The 22,714-nt window shown below is 52.5% G+C and overlaps 2 protein-coding genes across 8 annotated transcripts; both read left to right on the top strand.

Annotated features, from left to right (window-relative positions):
- The first annotated feature begins 1,862 nt into the window (after positions 1 to 1,862).
- Positions 1,863 to 16,627, top strand: AP1M2 (adaptor related protein complex 1 subunit mu 2). 6 transcript variants are annotated; one of them, XM_016935005.2, is made up of 12 exons: positions 1,863 to 2,001; positions 5,087 to 5,243; positions 5,484 to 5,551; positions 7,733 to 7,863; positions 7,977 to 8,124; positions 8,219 to 8,345; positions 9,753 to 9,895; positions 10,650 to 10,721; positions 11,948 to 12,106; positions 14,277 to 14,402; positions 14,815 to 14,890; positions 16,210 to 16,627. In XM_016935005.2, the coding sequence occupies exons 1-12, from the start codon at positions 1,960 to 1,962 to the stop codon at positions 16,230 to 16,232; spliced, it is 1,272 nt and encodes a 423-aa protein (XP_016790494.1). In that variant the 5' UTR covers positions 1,863 to 1,959; the 3' UTR covers positions 16,233 to 16,627. The 6 variants fall into 6 exon arrangements, with proteins under 6 accessions (XP_016790494.1, XP_016790493.1, XP_063656617.1 ...); XM_016935004.4 differs by having other exon boundaries at positions 1,877 to 2,001; positions 9,747 to 9,895; XM_063800547.1 differs by having other exon boundaries at positions 1,879 to 2,036.
- Positions 16,628 to 19,953: 3,326 nt separating this feature from the next.
- On the top strand, positions 19,954 to 22,700 carry CDKN2D (cyclin dependent kinase inhibitor 2D). 2 transcript variants are annotated; one of them, XM_016934999.3, is made up of 3 exons: positions 19,954 to 20,193; positions 20,472 to 20,627; positions 21,745 to 22,700. In XM_016934999.3, the coding sequence occupies exons 2-3, from the start codon at positions 20,487 to 20,489 to the stop codon at positions 22,102 to 22,104; spliced, it is 501 nt and encodes a 166-aa protein (XP_016790488.1). In that variant the 5' UTR covers positions 19,954 to 20,193; positions 20,472 to 20,486; the 3' UTR covers positions 22,105 to 22,700. The 2 variants fall into 2 exon arrangements, with proteins under 2 accessions (XP_016790488.1, XP_063656618.1); XM_063800548.1 differs by lacking the exon at positions 19,954 to 20,193 and having other exon boundaries at positions 20,343 to 20,627.
- The last annotated feature ends 14 nt before the right edge of the window (positions 22,701 to 22,714 follow it).

Here is a 22,714-nt window from a genome sequence, read left to right as displayed (position 1 = left end):
TGGCTCACATCTGTCATCCTAGCAATTTGGGAGGCCAAGGCGGGTGGATCACCTGAGGTCGTGAGTTCAAGACCAGCCTGACCAACATGGAGAAACCCTGTCTCTACTAAAAATACAAAAAGAGTAGCTGGGCATGGTGGCGCATGCCTGTAATCTCAGCTACTCGGGAGGCTGAGGCAGGAGAATTGCTTGAACCTAGGAGGCATAGGTCTCAGCGAGCCGAGATCACATCATTGCACTCCAGCCTGGTAAACTAGAGCAAAATTCCGTCTCAAAATAAATTAGCTGGGTGTGGCAGTTTGTGCCTATAGTTCCAGTTACTAGGGAGGCTGAGGCAGGAGGATGGCTTGAGCCCAGGAAGTCGAGGCTGCAGTGAGCCATGATTGCATCACTGCAGTCCAGTCTAGGGTACAGAGTGAGACTCTGTCTCTACAAAAAAAGTTTTTTGGCTGGGTGCGGTGGCTCATGCCTGTAATCTCAGCCCTTTGGGACGCTGAGGCAGGTGGATCACCTGAGGTCGGGAGTTCGAGACCAGCCTGGCCAACATGGTGAAACCCCATCTCTATTAAAAATACAAAATTAGCCAGGCGTGATGGCACATACCTGTAATCCCAGCTACTTGGGAGGCTGAGGCAGCAGAATCCCTTGAACCCGGGAAGCGGAGGTTGTGGTGAGTAGAGATCATGCCACTGCACTCCAGCCTGGAGTCTAAAAAAAAGAAAAATTAGCTGGGCATGGTGGCGCTTGCCTGTAATCCCAGCTACTAGGGGTGCTGAGGCAGGAGGATTGCTTGAACCTGGGAGGTGGAGGTTGCAGTCAGCCAAAATCATTCCACTGCACTCCAGCATGGGCAACAGAGCAAGACTCCATTTCAAAAAACAAAAAAAATAAATTTTTTATTTGAAATGAATAAGAGTAAATTTGTAAGAATAATAAAAGCAAGTACATTTGTCCTGCTCGGAATTATATCCACAGTTCCTGTTACTGAGTGAATGAATATTTCAAATTCAGTCAGTAAAATTCACCAGTAAAATTTATTATATGAATGAGTGAATGAATGAATTGGGCAAATTTTGAGCACCCAGTGCTGAGCACTAGGGACATAAACATGAACAAGACAAAGTCCCTGCTGTATGGGGGCTGACGTGTGTGGGTGAGACAGAGGAGAAAGAAGGTGAATGGATGGATGAATCAATGAGAGGATGAATGAATGGATAGATGGGTGGATGAATGGATAGATGAATAAATTAATGAATGCAAGAATGGATGGATGGATGGATGGATTGATGAATGGATAGATGAATAAATTAATGATGCAAGAATGGATGAACGGATGGATGGATGCATGGATAGATGAATAAATTGATGAATGTTAGAATGGATGAATGGATGGATGAATGGAAAGATGAATAAATGAATGAATGCAAGAAGGGATGAATGAATGGATGAATAAATGGATGGATGAATGGATAATGGATAGACGAATAAATGAATGCAAAAATGGATGAAGAAATGGATGACGAATGGATGGATGGATCAATGCATCAATGGAAGATGGATTAATGAATGGCTAAATGAGTGGATGCGTGGATGGATTAATGAATGCAAGAATGAATGGATGGATGGATGAATGGATGGATAGATAGATGAATGAAAGGAAGGATGAATGAATGGATGGAAGGATGGTTGATTGGTTTGGGGTCTCCACCCGTCATTACTCCTGGGTGGCTAGGGAAAGTGAAGGGGGGCAGCAGACCCATCTGAAGTCGCAGTACCTCTCCCGGCCCCGCAGCCATCTTCACGTTGGCCGACAGCGCTGCTCACCTGGCCGCCTCCCCTTTAAGACGCACACACCTGGGCTCTCACCTGGGCGCAGGCGCTTCCGCAGGAAGAAGGAAGCGGCGCCGCCATCGCCTCCCGGCGCTCCCTCCCCGACTCCTAAGTCCTTTGGCCGCCACCATGTCCGCCTCGGCTGTCTTCATTCTGGACGTTAAGGGCAAGGTGAGGCTGGGCATGAGGAGTTGGGAGACGGACAGGTGAGGTCTCGCTCCCAGGGATTCAGGGGCGACCCCTCCGCGCGGGCCAGGAAGAGGTCTGGGAACACCCCCTCCCCCTGCAATCCCTGGGAATCCCACCTCCAGCATTCACTCGCCTTGTGCCTGAGGCCAAGGGGTTCGCCTCCCAGGGCCTCAGTTTCTCTGTATGTAAAAATGGGAGCAACAGAGGTCACCACCCAATGAGAATTAATACAACTCGCTGCGTGTAAACTACTTAGCACAGTGGCCTTTCTGGAAATATTAGGGACTCAGCAAATTGAAATTATCTCCATCACTGTCGGCATCCACAGTGTTAATACCTGGGGAAGGCAGCTGGAACAGGGGCCTCTAACTCCCCCCATCTGTGGCTGCCTTGCCTCTTCCTGAAGTCCTTTTATTCCTCTTGTCTTTTTTTATTTTGGAGACAGGGTCTCTTGCTGTCTCCCAGGCTTGAGTGCAGTGGTGCGATCATAGCTCACTGCAGCCTGGAATTCCTGGGCTCAAGCGATCCTCCTGCCTCAGTCTCCGGAGTAGCTGTGACTACACAGGTGCAGGCCACCATGCCTGGCTAATTCTTGACATTTTTTTGTAGAGGGATCCCGCTATGTGGCCAAAGCTGCTCTCAAACTCCTGAATATCTGGGGCTGCGGGCTGACCCCTCCATGCCCGGCTAATTTTAATTTTTTTTTTTTTTTGAAATAGAGTCTCGCTCTGTCACCCAGGCTGGAGTGCAGTGGCTCCATCTTGGCTCACTGCAACCTCCACCTCCCGGGTTGAAGCAATTCTCCTGCCTCAGCCTCCCGAGTAGCTGGGACTACAGGTGCGTGCCACCATGCCTGGCTAATTTTTGTATTTTTTTTTTTTTTCAAGACAGAGTCTCGCCTTGTCACCCAGGCTGGAGTGCAATGGCATGATCTTGGCTCACTGCAACCTCCACCTCCCGGGTTCAAGTGATTCTCCTGCCTCAGCCTCCTGAGTAGCTGGGATTACAGGTGCGCACTATCACACCCGGCTAATTTTTTGTATCTTTAGTAGAGATGGGGTTTCACCATGTTGGGCAGGATGGTCTCAATCTCTTGACCTCGTGATCCGCCCACCTTGGCCTCCCAAAGTGCTGGGATTACAGACGTGAGCCACTGTGCCCGGCCGCACCTGGCCTATTTTTTATTTTTATTTTTTTGTACAGATGGAGTCTTGCTATGTTGCCCAGGATGGTCTTGAACTCCTGGTCCCCAGCTATCCCCCTGCTTCAGCCTCCCAAAGTGTTGGGATGACAGGTGTGAGCCACTGCAGTCAGCCTGTCTTGTCATTTAATAGCCAAAATAAGATTGGTGGTGAAAATAATATTCCCGTTAATATTAATAGTGAGAGCTAAGATGTTTGAGAACCTGCCATGGGTCCTCCCTGTTCAGACACTGGACAAAACAACCTTAGGAAGTGGTAGCAAATTTTTTTTTTTTGGAGATGGAGTCTCGCTCTGTCACCAGGCTGGTGTGATCTCAGCTCAGAGCAACCTTCACCTCCTGGGTTCAAGTGATTCTCATGCCTTAGCCTCCTGAGTAGCTGGGATTACGGTCATGCGCCACCACACCAAGCTAATTTTTGTATTTTTAGTAGAGACGGGGTTTCATCATGTTGGCCTGGATGGTCTCGAACTCTTGACCTCATGATCCACCCGCCTTAGCCTCCCAAAGTGCTGGGATTAAAGGCGTGAGCCACCGTGCCCAGACAGAAGTGTTTACTATTATGGGTGTCTTCCTGACTACCAGGCACAATCATATGAACTGTCATCTATCTTTCTTTCTTTCTTTCCTTCTTTCTTTCTTTCTTTCCTTCTTTCTTTCTTTCCTTCTTTCTTTCTTCCTTCCTTCTTTCTTTCTTTCTTTCTTTCTTTCCTTCTTTCTTTCTTTCTTTTCTTCTTTCTTTTTTTGACAGGGTCTCACTCTGTTGCTCGGGCTGGAGTGCAGTAGTATGACCACAGCTCACTGCAGTCTCAACCTCCTAGGCTCAATTGATTCTTCTGCCTTAGCCTCCAGAGTAGCTGTGACTACAGAGGTGCAGGCCACCATGCTCAGCTAATTCTTGAAATTTTTTGTAGAGGGATCCTGCTATGTTGCCAAAGCTGGTCTCAAACTCCTGGCCTCAAGCGATCCTCCTGCCTTGGTCTTCATGAGTGAGTCATTGCACCTGGCCTCTTCTTTGTTTTTTTTTTTTTGTTGTTGTTTTTTTAAATAATCCCACTTTGGTGCAAATGAAGTCCGGGGCAACAGCAGGGATTCTGGACCCAGGATGCCTTAGATCAATCCCCAGTTTCCATATGCTTCCAGTGGACATGGTTTCTAACCTCACTTCTCCTGTGTGAAATGGAGATGATGATAACATCTACCCCACAGGGTTGTGGCAAGAACTAATAAGTTAGTAAACATCTACTCTTTTTTTAGTAGCCAGCCTGCCTGCCTGCCTGCCTGCCTTCCTTCCCTCCTACCCTCCCTCCTTCCCTTCCTCCCTTCCTTCTTTACTTTCTCTCTCTCTTTCTTCTTTTGAGATGGAGTCTTGCTCTGTCGCCAGGCTGGAGTGCAGTGGCACGATCTCGGCTCACTGCAGTCTCCGCCTCCCAGGTTCAAGTGATCCTCCTGCCTCAGCACCCCGAGTAGCTGGGACTATAGATACACGCCATCACGCCCGGCTAATTTTTTGTATTTTTAGTAAAGACGGGGTTTCACCATGTTGGCCAGGATGGTCTCGATCTCTTGACCTCATGATCCACCCGCCTCGGCCTCCCAAAATGCTGGGATCACAGGCGTGAGCCACCGCGTCCAGCCATCGCCTACCCTTTAATAAAACACAGCCTGGCACTTAGTGAGGGCCCTAGACCCATTAGCTGTTGTCATCACACTCCCATTTTACAGAGCAGGAAACAGGCACAAGGAGGCAGAGCCTTGCCCAAGCCCCTCAGCTAGGAAGTAGGGTCAGAACCAGGCACTGTGCCTCCTCAGCGTGGTAGGTTCCTGGATGCTGGTGGTGACCAGGTCCTTTCCTTCCACCCTCAGCCATTGATCAGCCGCAACTACAAGGGCGATGTGGCCATGAGCAAGATTGAGCACTTCATGCCTTTGCTGGTACAGCGGGAGGAGGAAGGCGCCCTGGCCCCGCTGCTGAGCCACGGCCAGGTCCACTTCCTATGGATCAAACACAGCAACCTCTACTGTATCCACCCCACGTGGTGTCCCTGGAGGTGGGTGTGGGGGCTGTCGGCGATGGTGGCAGCTCAGGCCAAGAGAGGGTGGGCTGAGGACAGGAGTTGCACCGCACATCTCTGTGGCTTAGGCTGGGGGCAGGGGCAGGTAGAGATGAGGGTGGTGGCAAGGGACAGGGTGGAGGTTCGGGGTCTGTATTCCATTTACTTCGCCATAAATGGCACCTTTTCCTTAACCTTGCTGCCCCTAGTGGTGGCCACCACATCGAAGAATGCCAATGCCTCCCTGGTGTACTCCTTCCTGTATAAGACAATAGAGGTAGGTACTAGCCTCCCATTGGCTAACTGGTCTATCCATCTACCCCTCTTGCCCGCCTCTTTCAAGATTCAAGATCCTTTTCTGATAGGAAGCCTTCCCAGATCTCCCTGGGTCTTCCCTTTTTTTTTTTATGGTAGAAATGGGGTCTTGCTATATTGCCCAGGCTGGTCTAGAACTTCTGGATTGAAGCAATCCTACTGCCTTGGCCTCCCAAAGTGTGGGAGCCACCACGCTCACCCCTTCCCTGGGGCCTTGTTTGAGTCTCTGTGCATCCGCCATCAAAGCCCCATCACTCTGCATCTCATCAGCTGCTTATGAAGTCATCTCTCCCTAAAGGGCAGGGACCAAGAATGTCTCAGAGAGCATACGGCTCAGCTAAGCCCAAGGACTTGGCATCCAATCCCAGCTTCCCTGCTTCCTCACTGTGTGACCTTGAGCAAGTGACTTCTTGTCTCTGTGCTTAAAAAAAAAAAAAGAAAAAGGCCAGGCACAGTGGCTCATGCCTGTAATCCCAGTACGTTGGGAGGCTGAGGTGGGCGGATTGCTTGAGGCCAGGAGTTCGAGACCAGCCTGGCCAACATGCAGAAACCCCTTCTCTACTAAAAATACAAAAATTAGCCAGGTATGGTGGCACCTGCCTGTAATCCCAGCTACTCAGGAGGCTGAGGCAGGAGAATCGCTTGAACTTGGAGGGTGGAGGTTACAGTGAGTCAAGATCACACCACTTCACTCCAGCCTGGGTGACAGAGTGAGACTCCGTCTCAAAAAAAAAAAAAAAAAAAAAAAAAAAATCCTGGAAGCGCTTCGCCTCCCTTCCCTTTTTTTTTTTTTTTTGAGACGGAGTTTCGCTCTTGTTGCCCATGGTGGAGTACAATGGCGTGATCTTGGCTCACCGCAACCTCTGCCACCCAGGTTCAAGTGATTCTCCTGCCTCAGCCTTCCCGAGTGGCTCACACCTGTAATCAAAGCACTTTTGGAGGCCAAGGCGGGTGGATCACTTGAGGTCAGGAGTTTGAGACCAGCCTGGCCAACATGGAGAAACACCGTCTCTACTAAAAATACAATAATTAGCCGGGCATGGTGGCGTGCGCCTGTAATCCCAGCTACTGGGGAGGTTGAGGCAGGAGAATCACCTGAACCTGGAAGGCAGAGGTTGTGGTGAGCCAAGATCTCGCCACTGCACTCCAGCCTGGGCAACACTGTGAGACTTAGTCTCAAAAAAAAAAAAGAAGCCACCATACCTGCCCTTTTTTGCCTAATTTTTCAAGCATTCAGTACACTTTTTCTTTTTTCTTTTTTGTTTTTTCTTTTGAGACAGGGTCTCACTTTGTTGCCCAGGCTGGAGTGCAGTGGCACAATCTCAGCTCACTGCAACCTCTACCTCCTGGGTTCAAGTGATTCTCCTGCTTCAGCCTCCCTAGTAGCTGCAATTACAGGCAGGTGCCACCATGCCTGGCTAATTTTTGTATTTTTAGTATAGACGGGGTTTTGCCATGTTGGCCAGCTGGTCTCAAACTCCTGACCTCAAGTGATCTGCCTCCCTTGGCCTCCCATTGTTGGGATTACAGGCATGAGCCACCATGCCCGGCCTTTTTTCTTTTTGAGACAGGGGCTTATTCTGTTACGCAGGCTGGAGTGCAGTAGCATCCTCATGGCTCACTGCAGCCTCGAACTCCTGTTAAAATTTTTGTTGTTGTTGTTAGAGATAGGGGCTCATGGCCGAGCACCGGTGGCTCATGCCTGTAATCCCAGCACTTTGGGAAGCCAAAGTGGGCGGATTACGAGATCAAGAGATCGAGATCATCCTGGCCAACATTGTGAAACCCCGTCTCTACTAAAAATACAAATATTAGCTGGCCCTGGTAGTGCGTGCCTGTAGTCCCAGCTACTCGGAAGGCTGAGGCAGGAGAATCGCTTGAACCCCGGAGGCAGGAGTTGCAGTGAGCCGAGATAGTGCCACTGCACTCCAGCCTGGGTGACAGTGCGAGACTGTCTCGAAAAAAAAAAGAAAAAAGAAAAAAAGAGATAGGAGTTCACTATATTGCCCAGGCTGGTCTTGAACTCATGACCTTAAGTGATCCTTGTGCCTTGGCCTCCCAAGGTGCTGGGGTTACAGGCATGAGCTACTATGCCCAACCCATAGCCACACTTTTGTGGGTCTCTCTCTCCTCCGACCCCCAGGTATTCTGCGAATACTTCAAGGAGCTGGAGGAGGAGAGCATCCGGGACAACTTTGTCATCGTCTACGAGTTGCTGGACGAGCTCATGGACTTTGGCTTCCCGCAGACCACCGACAGCAAGATCCTGCAGGAGTGAGTGGACCCCTGGAGGCAGCCATGGGCTGGACTGTGGGTGTAAGGAACTGGAGGAGGTCCACGGAGGTGTCCCTGGGTCCAGCTGCTTGTCCCTGCCGCCCTCCCTCCAGGTACATCACTCAGCAGAGCAACAAGCTGGAGACGGGCAAGTCACGGGTGCCACCCACTGTCACCAACGCTGTGTCCTGGCGCTCCGAGGGTATCAAGTATAAGAAGAACGAGGTCTTCATTGATGTCATAGAGTCTGTCAACCTGCTGGTGAGCCTGCACACCTCCCCGGCACCCCTTCCACGGCCTGGCTGCGGGAGACGGAGTTTGATGCCTGCTAACTATACCCAACGTCCTCCCTCAGGTCAATGCCAACGGCAGCGTCCTTCTGAGCGAAATCGTCGGTACCATCAAGCTCAAGGTGTTTCTGTCAGGAATGCCAGAGCTGCGGCTGGGCCTCAATGACCGCGTGCTCTTCGAGCTCACTGGCCGTAAGCATTTAGGGGACCTTTCTTCTGAGAAATGCACAGGGGAGTCGCAAACCCAGCCCACGTGGGGACTTAAGAGAATCGCAGCCCGTTTTGAAATAAGCGCTCGCTCACCATCTGCTGGTCACGGCCAGTATTGCAGCCATTGGTTGACTGCAAAGGCTGTTTCATGTTTGAGCGACTATTGGGTGCCAAGTGCAGTTTTAGGCTCTGAGGACACAGCAGTGAAGAAAAAGACAAACCCGCGTTCTTACAGAGATGACATCCTACTGGGAGGAGGAGACAGAATAGCATCTTATTTATTTATTTATTTTGGGATGGGGTCTCGCTCTGTCACCCAGGCTGGAGTGCAGTGGTGTGATCATAGCTCATTGCAGCCTTGACCTCCGAGGCTCAACTGATCCTCCTACCTCAGCCTCTCGAGTAGCTGGGACTACAGGCATGGACCACCTACTTTTTAAATTTTTTATAGAGACGGGGGTCTCGCTATGTTGCCCAGGCTGGTCTAAACTCCTGGCCTCAAGCAATCCTCCCAAAGTGCTAGGATTACAGGTGTGAACTACTGTGCCTGGCTCAGCATCTTATTGATTGATTGATTGATTGATTTAAGATGGAGTCTCGCTCCGTCACCCGGCTGGAGTGCAGTGGCATGATCTCGGCTCACTGCAACCTCCGCCTCCTGGGTTCAAGCGATTCTCCTGCCTCAGCCTCCTGAGTAGCTGGGACTATAGGCACCAGCCACCATGCCCAGCTAATTTTTTTTGTATTTTTAGTGGAGACGGGGTTTCACCATGTTGGCCAGGATGGTCTCGATCTCTTTACCTTGTGATCCGCCCATCTCAGCCTCCCATAGTTCGGGGATTACAGGTGTGAGCCACCACGCCAGGCCTCAGCATCATATTTAAAAGCCAGACACTGCCGGTTATACAGTGGCTCACGCCTGTAATCCCAGCACTTTGGGAGGCCGAGGAGGGAGGATCACCTGAGGTCGGGAATTTGAGACCAGCCTGACCAACATGGAGAAACCCCGTCTCTACTAAAAATACAAAATTAGCCGGGGGTGGTAGCACATTCCTGTAATCCTATCTACTCAGTAGGCTGAGGCAGGAGAATGGCTTGAACTCGGGAGGTGGAGGTTGCGGTGAGCCAAGACGTGCCATCGCACTCCAGTCTGGGCAACAAGAGTGAAACTCTGTCTCAAAAAAAAAAAAGAAAAAAAAAAAACCAAGTCAGATCCTGTACAGATACTAGGTTCAGATTCCAGCTCTACTGTGCCAGTTTTTGCTCATTCTCTCTGGGCCCCAGTTTCCCCATATGTGAAATAGGTGACAGTGGTCGGCAGGAAAGGTGGGGATAGGGATCCTTTCCTGGTTCCCAGGGTCACTCTGCACTCTCCACTCTGAGTTTCAGGCAGCAAGAACAAATCAGTAGAGCTGGAGGATGTAAAATTCCACCAGTGCGTGCGGCTCTCTCGCTTTGACAACGACCGCACCATCTCCTTCATCCCGCCTGATGGTGACTTTGAGCTCATGTCGTACCGCCTCAGCACCCAGGTGAGGCAGGGTCCAGACCCATCTGGGTGGAGTAGGTTGGGGTAGGCTGAAGAGCGACCCTGGGCCCAGCGCAGTGGCTCACGCCTGTAATCCCAACAATTTTGGAGGCTGAGTCGGGTGGATCACTTGAGGACAGGAGTTCGAGACCAGCCTGGCCAACAGGGTGAAGCCCTGTCTCTACTAAAAATACAAAAATTAGCTGGCCATGGTGGCACATGCTGTAATCCCAGGTACTGGGGAGGCTGAGGCAGGAGAATTGCTTAATTTGTTTTTTTTAAAATTTTATTATTATTATTTTTTTGAGACGGAGTCTGGCTCTTTCACCCAGGCTGGAGTGCAGTAGCGCTATCTTGGCTCACTGCAAGCTCCGCCTCCCAGGTTCACGCCATTCTCCTGCCTCAGCGTCCCGAGTAGCTGGGACTATAGGCGCATGCCACCGTGTCCAGCTAATTTTTTGCATTTTTAGTAGAGACGGGGTTTCGCCGTGTTAGCCAGGATGGTCTCGATCTCCTGACCTCGTGATCCGCCCGCCTCGGCCTCCCAAAGTGCTGGGATTACAGGCGTGAGCCACCGCTCCCGGCCGAGAATTGCTTTCATCCAGGAGGTGCAGGTTGCAGTGAGCCAAGATCACGCCATGGCACTTCAGGCTGGGCGAAGAAGCGAGACTCTGTCTCAAAAAAAGAAAAAAAAAAAAAAAAAAAAGAAGAGAGTCAACATGGAGTCTCCAAGGACTCCCCCCTTCTTCTTCCCACAGGTCAAGCCACTGATCTGGATTGAGTCTGTCATTGAGAAGTTCTCCCACAGCCGCGTGGAGATCATGGTCAAGGTGGGCCGTGGGGGAGCGCTTATTAACAATGCATGATCTCGGGTGGGTGCGGTGGCTCACACCTGTAACCCCAGCACTTTGGGAGGCCGGGGTGGTTAGATCACTTAAGCCCAGGACTTTGAGACCAGCCTGGGCAACAGGGCGAAACCCTGTTTCTACAAAAAATACAAAAATTAGCCTGGTAAAGTGGTGAGTGCCTGTAGTGCCAGTTAGTTGGGAGGCTGAGGTGGGAGGATTGCTTGAGTCCAGGCGGAGGAGGTTGTAGTGAGACAAGGACTCTAGCCTGGATGACAGAGCTAGACCCCATCTCCAAAAACAAAAAAGAAAAAAAAATCTGTTATCAAATAAAATAATAACTCTCCTGTGATGGACTGAAGGGTTTTTTTTGTTTGTTTATTTTTTTTTTGTTTTTTGAGAAAGAGTCTCCCTCTGTCACTCGGGCTGGAGTGCAGTGGTGCGATCTCAGCTCACCGCAACCTCTGCCTCCTGGGTTCACGCCATTCTCCTACCTCAGCCTCCCGAGCAGCTGGGATTACAGGCTCCTGCCACCACGCCTGCCTCCATCTCCCCAAGTGCTGGGATTACAGGTGTGGCCCACCACGCCCGGCTTTTTTCAACAAGCCCTTTCATATGCCCTCTCAGCCCAGGCCTCCACAATCCTAAGGTGGGGACCCTTATCCTGTCCATTTTACAGATGAGGAAACTGAAGCACACAGAAGTTAAGGCATTTGCCTGCAGATACACAGCCAACAACTGTTAGAACTCAGGCCCACACCCATGAGGCTCGAGAAGCCCTGTTCTTGGTGCCTTCCATGTGGACAGCACCATACACCTTTGCCTGATTCAAAATGACCCCTTCAGGCTGGGTGCAGTGGTTCATACCTGTAATCCCAGCATGTTGGGAGGCGGAGGCAGTAGGATCACCTGAGGTCAGGCGTTCCAGACCAGCCTGACCAACATGGAGAAACGCTGTCTCTACAAAATACAAAATTAGCAGGGCGTGGTGGCACATGCCTGTAATCCCACCTACTTGGGAGGCGGAGGTAGGAGAATGGCGTGAACCTGGGAGGCGGAGCTTACAGCCAGCCGAGATCGCGCCACTGCACTCCAGCCTGGGTGACAGAGTGAGACTCCGTCTCAAAAAAAAAAAAAAAAAAAAGGGCTTGGTAAATATTTGAAGGATGAGCAAGCGAATTCTTCGTGCCCCATGCTCGCTCCCCTGACAGGCCAAGGGGCAGTTTAAGAAACAGTCAGTGGCCAACGGTGTGGAGATATCTGTGCCTGTACCCAGCGATGCCGACTCCCCCAGATTCAAGACCAGTGTAGGCAGCGCCAAGTATGTGCCGGAGAAAAACGTCGTGATTTGGAGTATTAAGTCTTTCCCGGTAAGCACCAGGGACTGGCGGGGGATCTGGGGGTGGAGGGGACTGGAGTAGTGTGGGGGCTGCCCAGGAGCCATGAGAACAAGGCAGAGAACAAATCAGAGACCCAGTCAGGTGTGGTGGCTCATGACTGGAATGCCAGTACTTTGAGAGGCTGACACGGGCAGATCGCTTGAACCCAGGAGCTGGAGACCAGCCTGGGGAACACAGTGAGACCCTGCCTCTATAAAAATATTAAGAGGAGCTGGGCGCAGTGGCTCACGCCTGAAATCCCAGCCTGGCTAACATAGAGACGGCTAACATCCGTCTCTAGTAAAAGTACAAAAATTAGCTGGGTGTGGTGGCGCATACCTGTAATCCCAGCTACTCGGGACACTGAGGCAGGAGAATTGCTTGAACCCGGGAGGCAGAGGTTGCAGTGAGCTGAGATTGTGCCACTGCACACTCCAGCCTGGGCAACAGAACGAGACTTCGTCTCAAAAGAAAGAAAGAAAGAAAAAAAAGATTAAAAGGCCAGACATGGTGGCTCATACCTATAATCCCAGCACTTTGGGAGGCTGAAGCGGGCAGATCACCTGAGGTCAGAAGTTCAAGACCAGCCTGGCCAACATGGTGAAAACCCGTCTCTACTAAAAATACAAAAATTAGGGCAGGGCACGGTGGCTCACGCCTGTAATCCCAGCACTTTGGGAGGCCGAGGTGGGCGGATCACGAGGTCAGGAGATCGAGACCATCCTGGCTAACATGGTGAAACCCCATCTCTACTAAAAATACAAAAAATTAGCTGGGCGTGGTTGCAGGCGCCTGTAGTCCCAGCTATTTGGGAGGCTGAGGCAGGAGAATGGCCAGAACTCAGGAGGTGGAGCTTGCAGTGAGCAGAGATCACGCCACTGCACACTGCACTCCAGCCTGGGTGACAGAGCGAGACTCCATTTCAGAAAAAAAAAAAAAAAAAAAAATTAGCCGGGCATGGGGGTGTGCGCCTGTAGTACCAGCTACTCAGGAGGCTGAGGCAGGAGAATCACTTGAACCCGGGAGGCGGAGGTTGCAGTGAGTTGAGATCACGCCACCGCACTCCAGCCTGGGTGACAGAGTGAAACTCTGTCTCAAGAAAAAAAAAAAAAAAACTAAGAAAAAAGAAATACAAGGCCAGGCGCAGTGGCTCACGCCTGTAATCCCAGCACTTTGGGAGGCTGAGGCGGGCAGATTACGAGGTCAGGAGATCGAGACCATCCTGGCTAACACTGTGAAACCCCGTCTCTACTAAAAATACAAAAAAAAAAAAAAAATTGGCTGGCCGTGGTGGCGGGCGCCTGTAGTCCCAGCTACCAGGAGGCTGAGGCAGGAGAATGGCGTGAACCTGGGAGGCGGAGCTTGCAGTGAGCCAAGACCGCACCACTACACTCCAGCCTGGGCGACAGAGTAAGACTCCATCTCAAAAAAAAAAAAAAAAGAAAAAAGAAATACAAGTAAATCAGAGAGGTACGTATGTATGCAAGTGATCAAGCTTGAAACCAGGCCAGTCTATTTCACAGACGTGTAAACTTCCATGACAGGAAGTGTGTGGATTTAAATATCCCCCTGCCAATGTCTTGAGGAAACCAGCCCTGGGTTCACCTTCCTCACTATTGCTTTGCTGAGCTGGGTGGGTTTGGGAAACCCATTTCCACTTAAGGAGGCTCAGTTTGCCTGTCTGTGAAATGGGCAGGATGAGGTGACCCACATCCCTTGGCTACTAGAGGTTTGGGTTTGTCCCCATGATCTTGGGAGAGGTGGATCATCAGTGCCTGTAAAACAGGACATGGTAGTTAAAAAAAGAAAAAAACCCTGATTGGGTTTTGCAGTCAGAATCTTCCCTGGTGAGTCTCTGTCACCCAGGTTGGGGTGCAGTGGTGAGATCATGGCTCACTGCAGCCTCAAACTCCCAGACTCAAGGGATCTTCCTGCCTCAGCCTCCCGAGTAGCTGAAACTGCAGGCATGTTCCACCGCACCCAGCTAATTTTTAAACTTTTTGTAGAGATGGTATCTCAGTATGTTGCCCAGGCTAAGGAGCCTTTATTTTCCTGTCTGTGAAATGGGCTGTGAGCAGATCTGACTCCAGGGGTTGCTGAAAGGAAGGTCTCGGGAGGGTAGGCGGACCCTCGTGTACCTGATGCCCCCATGTTCCCTCAGGGGGGCAAGGAGTACTTGATGCGAGCCCACTTTGGCCTCCCCAGTGTGGAAAAGGAAGAGGTGGAGGGCCGGCCCCCCATCGGGGTCAAGTTTGAGATCCCCTACTTCACCGTCTCTGGGATCCAGGTGAGAGAAGCAGGCAGAGAGGATCCTCCCCTTGACTTCAGTGGGTTCCCCTCTCTCCTGTCCCTTGGCTCGAGTCACCTCAGTCCCCTGGCCTGTGTCAACACTCCTCTGAAGGCTGCCTGGTCTTTCCCTAGAGCAATGTTACCTTTATCTGCCCACAGCCTGTGCTCCCTCTCCCCCGGCCTGTGCCACCTTGTTCCCCACCGGCTTGTTCACTTCTGTCCCTTCTCCACCTCCAAAGCCATTCACCATTCCGTTGCCTGTGCCACCTCATCCCCCTAAGACCATGTGATATCCCCTCATCGATCCCAGCCTGTGCCACATAGCCGCTTGGCCTAAGCCGTCTCTTTCTCCCTGGCCCTGGCCTCCTCCCTCCTGCAATCCTGGACCACCTCTTTTCATTCCCTTCCAGGTCCGATACATGAAGATCATTGAGAAAAGTGGTTACCAGGCCCTGCCCTGGGTTCGCTACATCACCCAGAGTGGCGGTAAGGCAGCCCAGCTCCTGGGGACAATGGGGTGAGGGAAAGGCAGTGGGTAGGGACTCGAGGCTTTCACCACATTCTGGCTCAGAAAACCAACAAGGGTCAGGTGTGATGGTTCACGTGTGTAATCCTAGCACTTTGGGAGGCCAAGGCGGGTGGATCTCTTGAGGCCGGGAGTTCGAGACCAACCTGGCCAACATGGTGAAACCCTGTTTCTACTAAAAATACAAAAATTAGCTGGGTGTGGTGGTGTATGCCTATAATCCAAGCTACTCAGGAAGCTGAGGCAGAATTGCTGGAACCCGGGAGGTGGAGGTTGCAGTGAGCTGAGATCGTGCCACTGCACTCCTGCCTGGTCGACAGAGACCCTGTCTCAAAAAATGAAAAAGAAAGCAAACTGCCCCTTCTTGTCATGGCACCCTGGGCCTTGGTTTGCACGTCTTTAAAATGGGGGCAGTTGGCTGGGTGTGGTGGCTCACATCTGTAATTCCAGCACTTTGGGAGGCTGAGGTGGGAGGACCGCTTGAGCTCAGGAGTTCCAGACCAGCCTTGGCAACACAGCAAAACCCCTTCACTACAAAAAATATAAAAATTAGCCAGGTGTGATGTGCACACCTGTAGTCCCAGCAACTCAGGAGGCTGAGGTGGGAGGATCACCTGAGCCCAGGAGGTCGAGGCTGTAGTGAGCTGTGATTGCACCACTGCACTCCATCCTGGGCAAGAGTGAGACCCTGGCTCAAAAAAAAAAAAGGAAAAAAAAGCAGGGGCAGTTGTCAGCGTCAGTTCTAGGGTGGTCGCGAGTTTGGAGAAGGGGCTGAACATATAGCACCTCCATCTGCTGCCTGGAAACTGCCTTGTTTCTATGGTTACAGTACCTGTGTTTAGCCCCATTCTTAGCCTTGTTGATCATGAGTGCTGGGATAGGGGATGAATTGAGGGGCTGTGGGAGGCTGTCCCTCTTCCTTCACCCCTCCCCATTTCTTTTCTTTTTTGAGATGGAGTCTCACTCTGTCGCCCAGGCTGGAGTGCAGTGGCGCGATCTCAGCTCACTGCAACCTCCACCTCCTGGGTTCAAGCAATTCTTCTGCCTCAGCCTCCCTAGTAGCTGGGATTACAGGTGTGCACCATCATGCCCAGCTAATTTTTGTATTTTTAATAGACATGGGGTTTCACCATGTTGGCCAGGCTGGTCTCGAACCCCTGACCTCAAGTGATCCACCCGCCTCGACCTCCCAAAGTGCTGGGATTATAAGCGTGAGTCACCGTGCCCGGCCCCCCTCTCCCCATTTCTGAGATGGCCCCTCCTCATTCTTTCTCTGCAGATTACCAACTTCGTACCAGCTAGAAGGGAGAAGAGATGGGGGCTTGAACACGGGGCTTCCTTACAGCCCCGGATGCAGATTTTAGAGGGAGGGCAGGTGCGGGCTGTGTGTGTCTGTGTGAGCGCAGGTCCTGGACTTGGCAGTTTCTTGCTCCCAGCACCCGCCCCTTCCTCACCTCTTCCTTATTCCATAGGCTGGGAGAGAAACTCTCTCTGCTTCCCTCGCCCTTGGAGCTTTCCCCATCCCCCTGATTTTATATGAAGAAATAGAAGAGGGGCTTGAAGTCCCTCTCGCGAGTGCCTTCTTGCAATTACCTGCCTTAGCGGGTGTTGCGGGTCCCTCCTTCACAGCCGCTGAGCTCAGAGGTCCCGCTGGCCCCTCCTCTGAATTTTAGGATGTCATTAAAAAGATGAATCTAGCCGCTGCCTATGTGCTTGTTTGGGGACATTACTGAAGTGCTGCAGTGGGAGTGGGTAACACGTGTCAGTCCATTCCTCAGTCCCGGGTCGTCGCCCTGGTCCTCTGCTGTTGCCTTTGCTTCCCACCTCCACGGTCTGTTCCCCCAGTAGCCGCTAGAGGGCGCGTGTTAGCACCGCTTCTTTTTTCCTTTTTCCTTTTTCCTTTCTTTCTTTTTTTTTTTTTTTTTTTGAGACAGTCTCACTGTAGCCCAGGCTGGAGTGCAGTGTCGCGATCTCGGCTCACTGCAACCTCCGCCTCCCAGGTTCAGGCAATTCTCCTGCCTCAGCCTCCCGAGTAGCTGGGATTATAGTCGTAGTCGCCCACCATCACGCCTGGCTTTTTTTGTTTGTTTGTTTGTTTTGTTTGAGACGGAGTCTCAGTCTGTCGCCAAGGCTGGAGTAGTGCAGTGGTGCGATCTCGGCTCACTGCAGCCTCCGCCTCCCGGGTTCAAGCGATTCTTCTGCCTCAGCCTCCCGAGTAGCTGGGATTACAGGCGCCCATCACCACACCTAGCTAATTTTTGTATTTTTAGTAGAGACCGGTTTCACCATGTTGGCCAGGCTGGTCTCGAACTCCTGACCTCATGATCTGCCCACCTCGGCTTCCCAAAGTGCTGGGATTACAGGCATGAGCCACTGCGCCTGGCTTAATTTTTGTTTTTGTTTTTGTTTTTTTGAGACGGAGTCTCGCTCTGTCGCCCAGGCTGGAGTGCAGTGGCGCGATTTCGGCTCACTGCAACCTCCACCTCCCAGGTTCAAGCGATTCTCCTGCCTCAGCCTGCTGAGTAGCTGGGATTACAGGCGTGCGCCACCATGCCCCACTAATTATTGTTATTTTTAGTAGAGACGGGGTTTCACCATGTTGGTCAGGCTGGTCTCAAACTCCTGACCTCATTATCCGCCCACCTTGGCCTCCCAAAGTGCTAGGATTACCGGCGTGAGCCACCGCGCCTGGCTTAATTTTTTTTTTTTTTTTTTTTTTTTTTGAGACAGAGTCTTGCTCTGTCGCCCAGGCTGGAGTGCAGTGGTGCGATCTCGGCTCACTGCAAGCTCCGCCTCCCGGGTTCACACCATTCTCCTGCCTCAGCCTCCCGAGTAGCTGGGACTACAGGCGCCCGCAACCACGCCTGGCTAATTTTTTGTATTTTTAGTAGAGACGGTGTTTCACCGTATTAGCCAGGATGGTCTCAATCTCCTGACCTCGTGATCCGCCCGCCACGGCCTCCCAAAATGCTGGGATTACAGGCGTGAGCCACTGCGTCCGGCCTGTATTTTTTAATAGAGATGGGATTTCACCATGTTGGCTAGTCTGGTCTCGAACTCCCCACCTCAGGTGATCCACCCGCCTCAGCTTCCCAAAATGTTGGAATTACAGGTGTGAGCCACTTCGCTCGGCATTCCTATCTTATTAAAGCCATGGCCTGGTCGGGCGTGGGCGACAGAGCAAGACTGTCTCAAAAAAAAAAAAAAAAAAAAAAAAAAGGCCGGGCACAGTGGCGGGCGCCTGTAGTCCCAGCTACTCGGGAGGCTGAGGCAGGAGAATGGCGTGAACCGGGGAGGCGGGGCTTGCAGTGAGCCGCGATAGCGCCACTGCACTCTGGCCTGGGCGAGTGAGACTCCGTCTCAAAAAAAAAATTAAAAAAAAATTAAAATAAATAAATAAATAAAAAAGCCATAGCTTGATCTGCACAATTGCCATCCTGATACCCCACCTACCTGCTCTCCCCTGCTCTGTACCACACCAGGCACGCTCTCACCTCTGGGCCTTAGCATCTGCTGTGCCTCCCAGCTGGTGTGCTTTCCCCCATATAACCACAAGTCTCCCTCCCTCACCTTTAGGTCTCAAATCAAATGTCACCTCTTCAGGGAGGCCCTCCCTGCCTTTCCGTTTCTTTTTCTTTTTCTTTTCTTTCTTTCTTTTTTTTTTTTTTGAGACAGAGTCTCACTCTGTTGCCCAGGCTGGAGTACAATGGCGCGATCTCGGCTCCTGCGACCTCCGCCTCCTGGGTTCAAGCGATTCTCCTGTCTCAGCCTCCTGAGTAGCTGGGATTACAGGTGCGTGCCACCAGGCGCAGCTAATTTTTATATTTTTGGTAGAGACGGGGTTTCACCATGTTGGTCAGGCTGGTCTCGAACTCCTGACCTCGTGATCCGCCCACCTCAGCCTCCCAGAGTGCTGGGATTACAGGTGTGAGCCACCGCGCCCGGCTTTTTGCCTTTCCGTTTCAATGGCTCATCTGGTCAGTCCTCCACCACTCTAAAAAGATTTAACTATTGGCGGAGAGCAGGAGCTCACGCCTGTAATCCCAGCACTTTTGGAGGCCAAGGCAGAAGGATCCGTTGAGCCCAGGAATTCGGGACCAGCCTGGGCAACAAAGCAAGAACCCCAACATAAAAAAAAAAAATCTGTATTTAAAAGCAAAACACAAATAACAAACAAAAAACACCAGCCTGGGCAACATAGTGAAACCCCATATCTACTAAAAACACAAATTAGCCGGGCGTGGTGGTGCGCCCTGTAGTCCCAGCTACTCGGGAGGCTGAGGCAGGAGGATCACTTGAGCCCGGGAAGTCGAGGCTGCAGTGAGCTGTGATCGCGCCACTGCACGCCGGCCCGGGTGACAGGAGTGAGACCCTGACTCAAAAATAAATACATATATAAATTAACTATTGTCTCTGGCCCCAGACCATAGGTGTCCCTGCAGCAGGGGCCGACTGGCGTGCTCTCCACTCGGGCACCTCTAGGAGGTGCTAAGTAAATATTTGAACGAAGACCTCTGAGTCCCTGTCTGGCTGCGACTATGTCCTCTCAGGCCTTCCCACGTGGCAGCTGCAGGCTCCTTTCCTGCTGGCTCAGTCTGAGCCCGGCAGGGTGATCCCTTCCTCATCCACTCCGTCTCTCCGTTTCCCTTTCTTCACGGTGCTTGACACTATCTAATATTAGTTAGTTGTTTGAATGTGCGCGTCCAGCTCCCAGGACGCTCCCTGCACACAGTGAATGAATAAATGAATGAAATAAAGCGCCCAGCTCGTAGTAAGGGCCAATGAATGTCTATTAGTAGTGGAACCTCGGATTGGGTGGCTCCAGCCCTGCCTCCCTTCCCCCAGGAGGCGCCGAGGTCCCAGAGCAGCCCGCGCGACCCTGCCCCTGACTTTTCTCCCTGGGTCAGTTAAATCAGCCTTCTTTCCCGCCTGCCGGGTTCATTTGAAAACCGAAAACCCCGCCATTGCCGGCGGTCCACCGGTTGCCACACTCTGACCAATCAGGAGCGACGCGTTTCACGCCGAGCCCGAAGTTTCCCCGGCGACGCGCAGCCACTGGTTATGCAGGCCCTGTGGGCGGAACGCCGTAAGGTCGCGCGCCGGGCAACGCGGTGCCGCTACACAGTAGCGAGTTTGTAAGAAAACAAATCCGCGGCGTTCGGGGTGTGGCCGGGAGCACGTTGGCACCACCCCCTGGCGGCTGCCTCAGCGGCGGCGGCGGCGCAGGCTCAGAGCAGACCCCGCCCGGCGAGGAGGAGGGAGGGTGAGTTAGGGGGAGACCCGGCCCCCAAGGGGCGGGCGCCGGGCAGGGCCCCGCGGGCGGCCGAGGGTTGGGCCCGGCTCCCAGCCCCTCGCCGTCCTCCGGCTGACAGGGGGAGGAGCCCGCCGGGAGGGCCGGGGTCTCGGGCTGGGGAGCCGGGACGGGAGAGCAGCGCAGCCGGGTGCACCGCGGCCGCGCCCCGGGAGGGCTGTTCGGGCCAGCGCCCGCCGGCTGCTCCGCGCTGACAGCGCCGGGCTGGGGCGGGGCGGGGGGCTTTGCAGGCCGCCAGTGTCGACATGCTGCTGGAGGAGGTTCGCGCCGGCGACCGGCTGAGTGGGGCGGCGGCCCGGGGCGACGTGCAGGAGGTGCGCCGCCTTCTGCATCGCGAGCTGGTGCATCCCGACGCCCTTAACCGCTTCGGCAAGACGGCGCTGCAGGTGAGGCTGGGCCGGTCCAGGTCGGGGCGGGGCGGCTAAGCGGGAGAGGATCGAGACCCCAGAGCTCCTCTCTGGTCTCCTGGCCCTGGTGGTGACCCACTGGGAACCGGTCCTTCTTCTCTCGGCTTTCATTGTTCCCCCACAGTCCCCCTTCGAAGGTGGGTGGTGGGTGAGGCTAGGTTGTGGGGGGAGGGGAGAGCTTTTTAGCATCTTCTCTGGGAGGATTCCTGGTTCTCTGAGTGCCGGGGATTCACTTTCCCTGGGGAGGTTCTTATTCCGTGGGTGCGGGTTCAGCTCCTTTGGATGCCGTTTCCATGGGGACGGCTCACGTTTCTTGGGGCTTCTATGGGGAGATCCGATCTCTGGAAGGAGAGGTCCTGTCTCTAGGGGTTCCTCATTTTGTAGGGGCCTCTCTGAGACAAATCTGGTTACTTAGGGGTGGGATCTTCATTCCTAAAGGTTATGCGGATCCTTGATATAGTATGGGGGCCCCAATGGAGGAACAATGTCAGATTGCAAGACATCCCTATATTCCCTGGGAGACATTTTACAGGGGAGTCTCGTTTCTCTTTTATTATTACTTTTGGAATCCCGCTTCTTGAAAGGAGCTCTCAGGTACTCTGAGGTGACATCACCATTATGTAGGAGGAGGCTATTTCCTGGAGAAGGGGTTCGCTTTCCTTTGACATCTTTTTTCCCTTCTGAGGACTATCAATTCTTTGGGGGTAGTTCTCCATCTCTGGGGGCCCATTTCCTGGAGGGGATTTTCTATTTCCTGGTGATTGCCCATATCTGGGGGCGTCTTTGGTCCCTTGGGGGAGAGTCTTAGGTTCCTTGAAAGTTTCCATGGGGGCTGTTCTCTGGGTTGGGGGGTCTCATTCTTAAGGGAGTGACCAGCTTTTGGGGGGGGGGTCCCTATTCCCAGAAGAACTTTTTATCTGCGTCTCAAACAGTTTCCTGGGGGCTTATGCAGCTTCTCCGTTCACTAGAGGACCCCTCCTCTAGCATTTCCTGTTTCTGGGAGATGCCTCTTTCTGGATGACCTTTCTCTTTCCAGTGACCCCTTTTGTGGAACCTCCTCCCTTGAGGACCTCCTGATCCTCTGTCCCTCACACAGGTCATGATGTTTGGCAGCACCGCCATCGCCCTGGAGCTGCTGAAGCAAGGTGCCAGCCCCAATGTCCAGGACACCTCCGGTACCAGTCCAGTCCATGACGCAGCCCGCACTGGATTCCTGGACACCCTGAAGGTCCTAGTGGAGCACGGGGCTGATGTCAACGTGCCTGATGGCACCGGGGCACTTCCAATCCATCTGGCAGTTCAAGAGGGTCACACTGCTGTGGTCAGCTTTCTGGCAGCTGAATCTGATCTCCATCGCAGGGACGCCAGGGGTCTCACACCCTTGGAGCTGGCACTGCAGAGAGGGGCTCAGGACCTCGTGGACATCCTGCAGGGCCACATGGTGGCCCCGCTGTGATCTGGGGTCACCCTCTCCAGCAAGAGAACCCCGTGGGGTTATGTATCAGAAGAGAGGGGAAGAAACACTTTCTCTTCTTGTTTCTCCTGCCCACTGCTGCAGTAGGGGAGGAGCACAGTTTGTGGCTTATAGGTGTTGGTTTTGGGGGTGTGAGTGTTTGGGGGACGTTTCTCATTTGTTTTTCTCACTCCTTTTGGTGTGTTGGACAGAGAAGGGCTCCTGCAGGCCACAGCCACCTAAACGGTTCAGTTTCTTCTGCGCCCCAGGCTGCTGGGGCCTCAGACAAGACCCAAGGGCAGAGCATTTAAGAGTGAAGTCATGACCTCCAGGGAGCCTAGAAGCTGGTGGCCTTGGCCGGCTGTGCTCAGAGACCTGAAGTGTGCACGTTGCTTCAGGCATGGGGGGTGGGGGGAGCGTCCCAAATCAATAAGAAGGTAGAATGAGTTATGAGTTATTCATATTCTATTGGAAGCTTGTTTTCCAGTCTCTTGTACAGCATTTTAAAAGAAATGGATTCTATTTATTATGCTTTATTGGAAAAAATGTTGTAATAATTTAATGTTTTTACCCATTAAATTAAGACTTGTGCATGATCACAGCACGGGTGGCT

This window comes from Pan troglodytes, chromosome 20 (genome assembly GCF_028858775.2).
Source record: "Pan troglodytes isolate AG18354 chromosome 20, NHGRI_mPanTro3-v2.0_pri, whole genome shotgun sequence".
In the NCBI taxonomy this organism is placed as follows: domain Eukaryota; kingdom Metazoa; phylum Chordata; class Mammalia; order Primates; family Hominidae; genus Pan; species Pan troglodytes.
This window is presented reverse-complemented; position numbering and strand designations above follow the sequence as displayed.

What these genes read in the sequence shown, in the direction of transcription:
- AP1M2 (XM_016935004.4), top strand. Translation starts at nt 1,960, where the DNA reads ATGTCCGCCTCGGCTGTCTTCATTCTGGACGTTAAGGGCAAG. An exon ending in TCCTGTATAAGACAATAGAG is followed by an intron (nt 5,552 to 7,732) that starts GTAGGTACTAGC and finishes TCCGACCCCCAG; the next exon opens with GTATTCTGCGAATACTTCAA. An exon ending in GCGTGGAGATCATGGTCAAG is followed by an intron (nt 10,722 to 11,947) that starts GTGGGCCGTGGG and finishes CTCCCCTGACAG; the next exon opens with GCCAAGGGGCAGTTTAAGAA.
- CDKN2D (XM_016934999.3), top strand. Translation starts at nt 20,487, where the DNA reads ATGCTGCTGGAGGAGGTTCGCGCCGGCGACCGGCTGAGTGGGGCGGCG. An exon ending in TCGGCAAGACGGCGCTGCAG is followed by an intron (nt 20,628 to 21,744) that starts GTGAGGCTGGGC and finishes TCCCTCACACAG; the next exon opens with GTCATGATGTTTGGCAGCAC.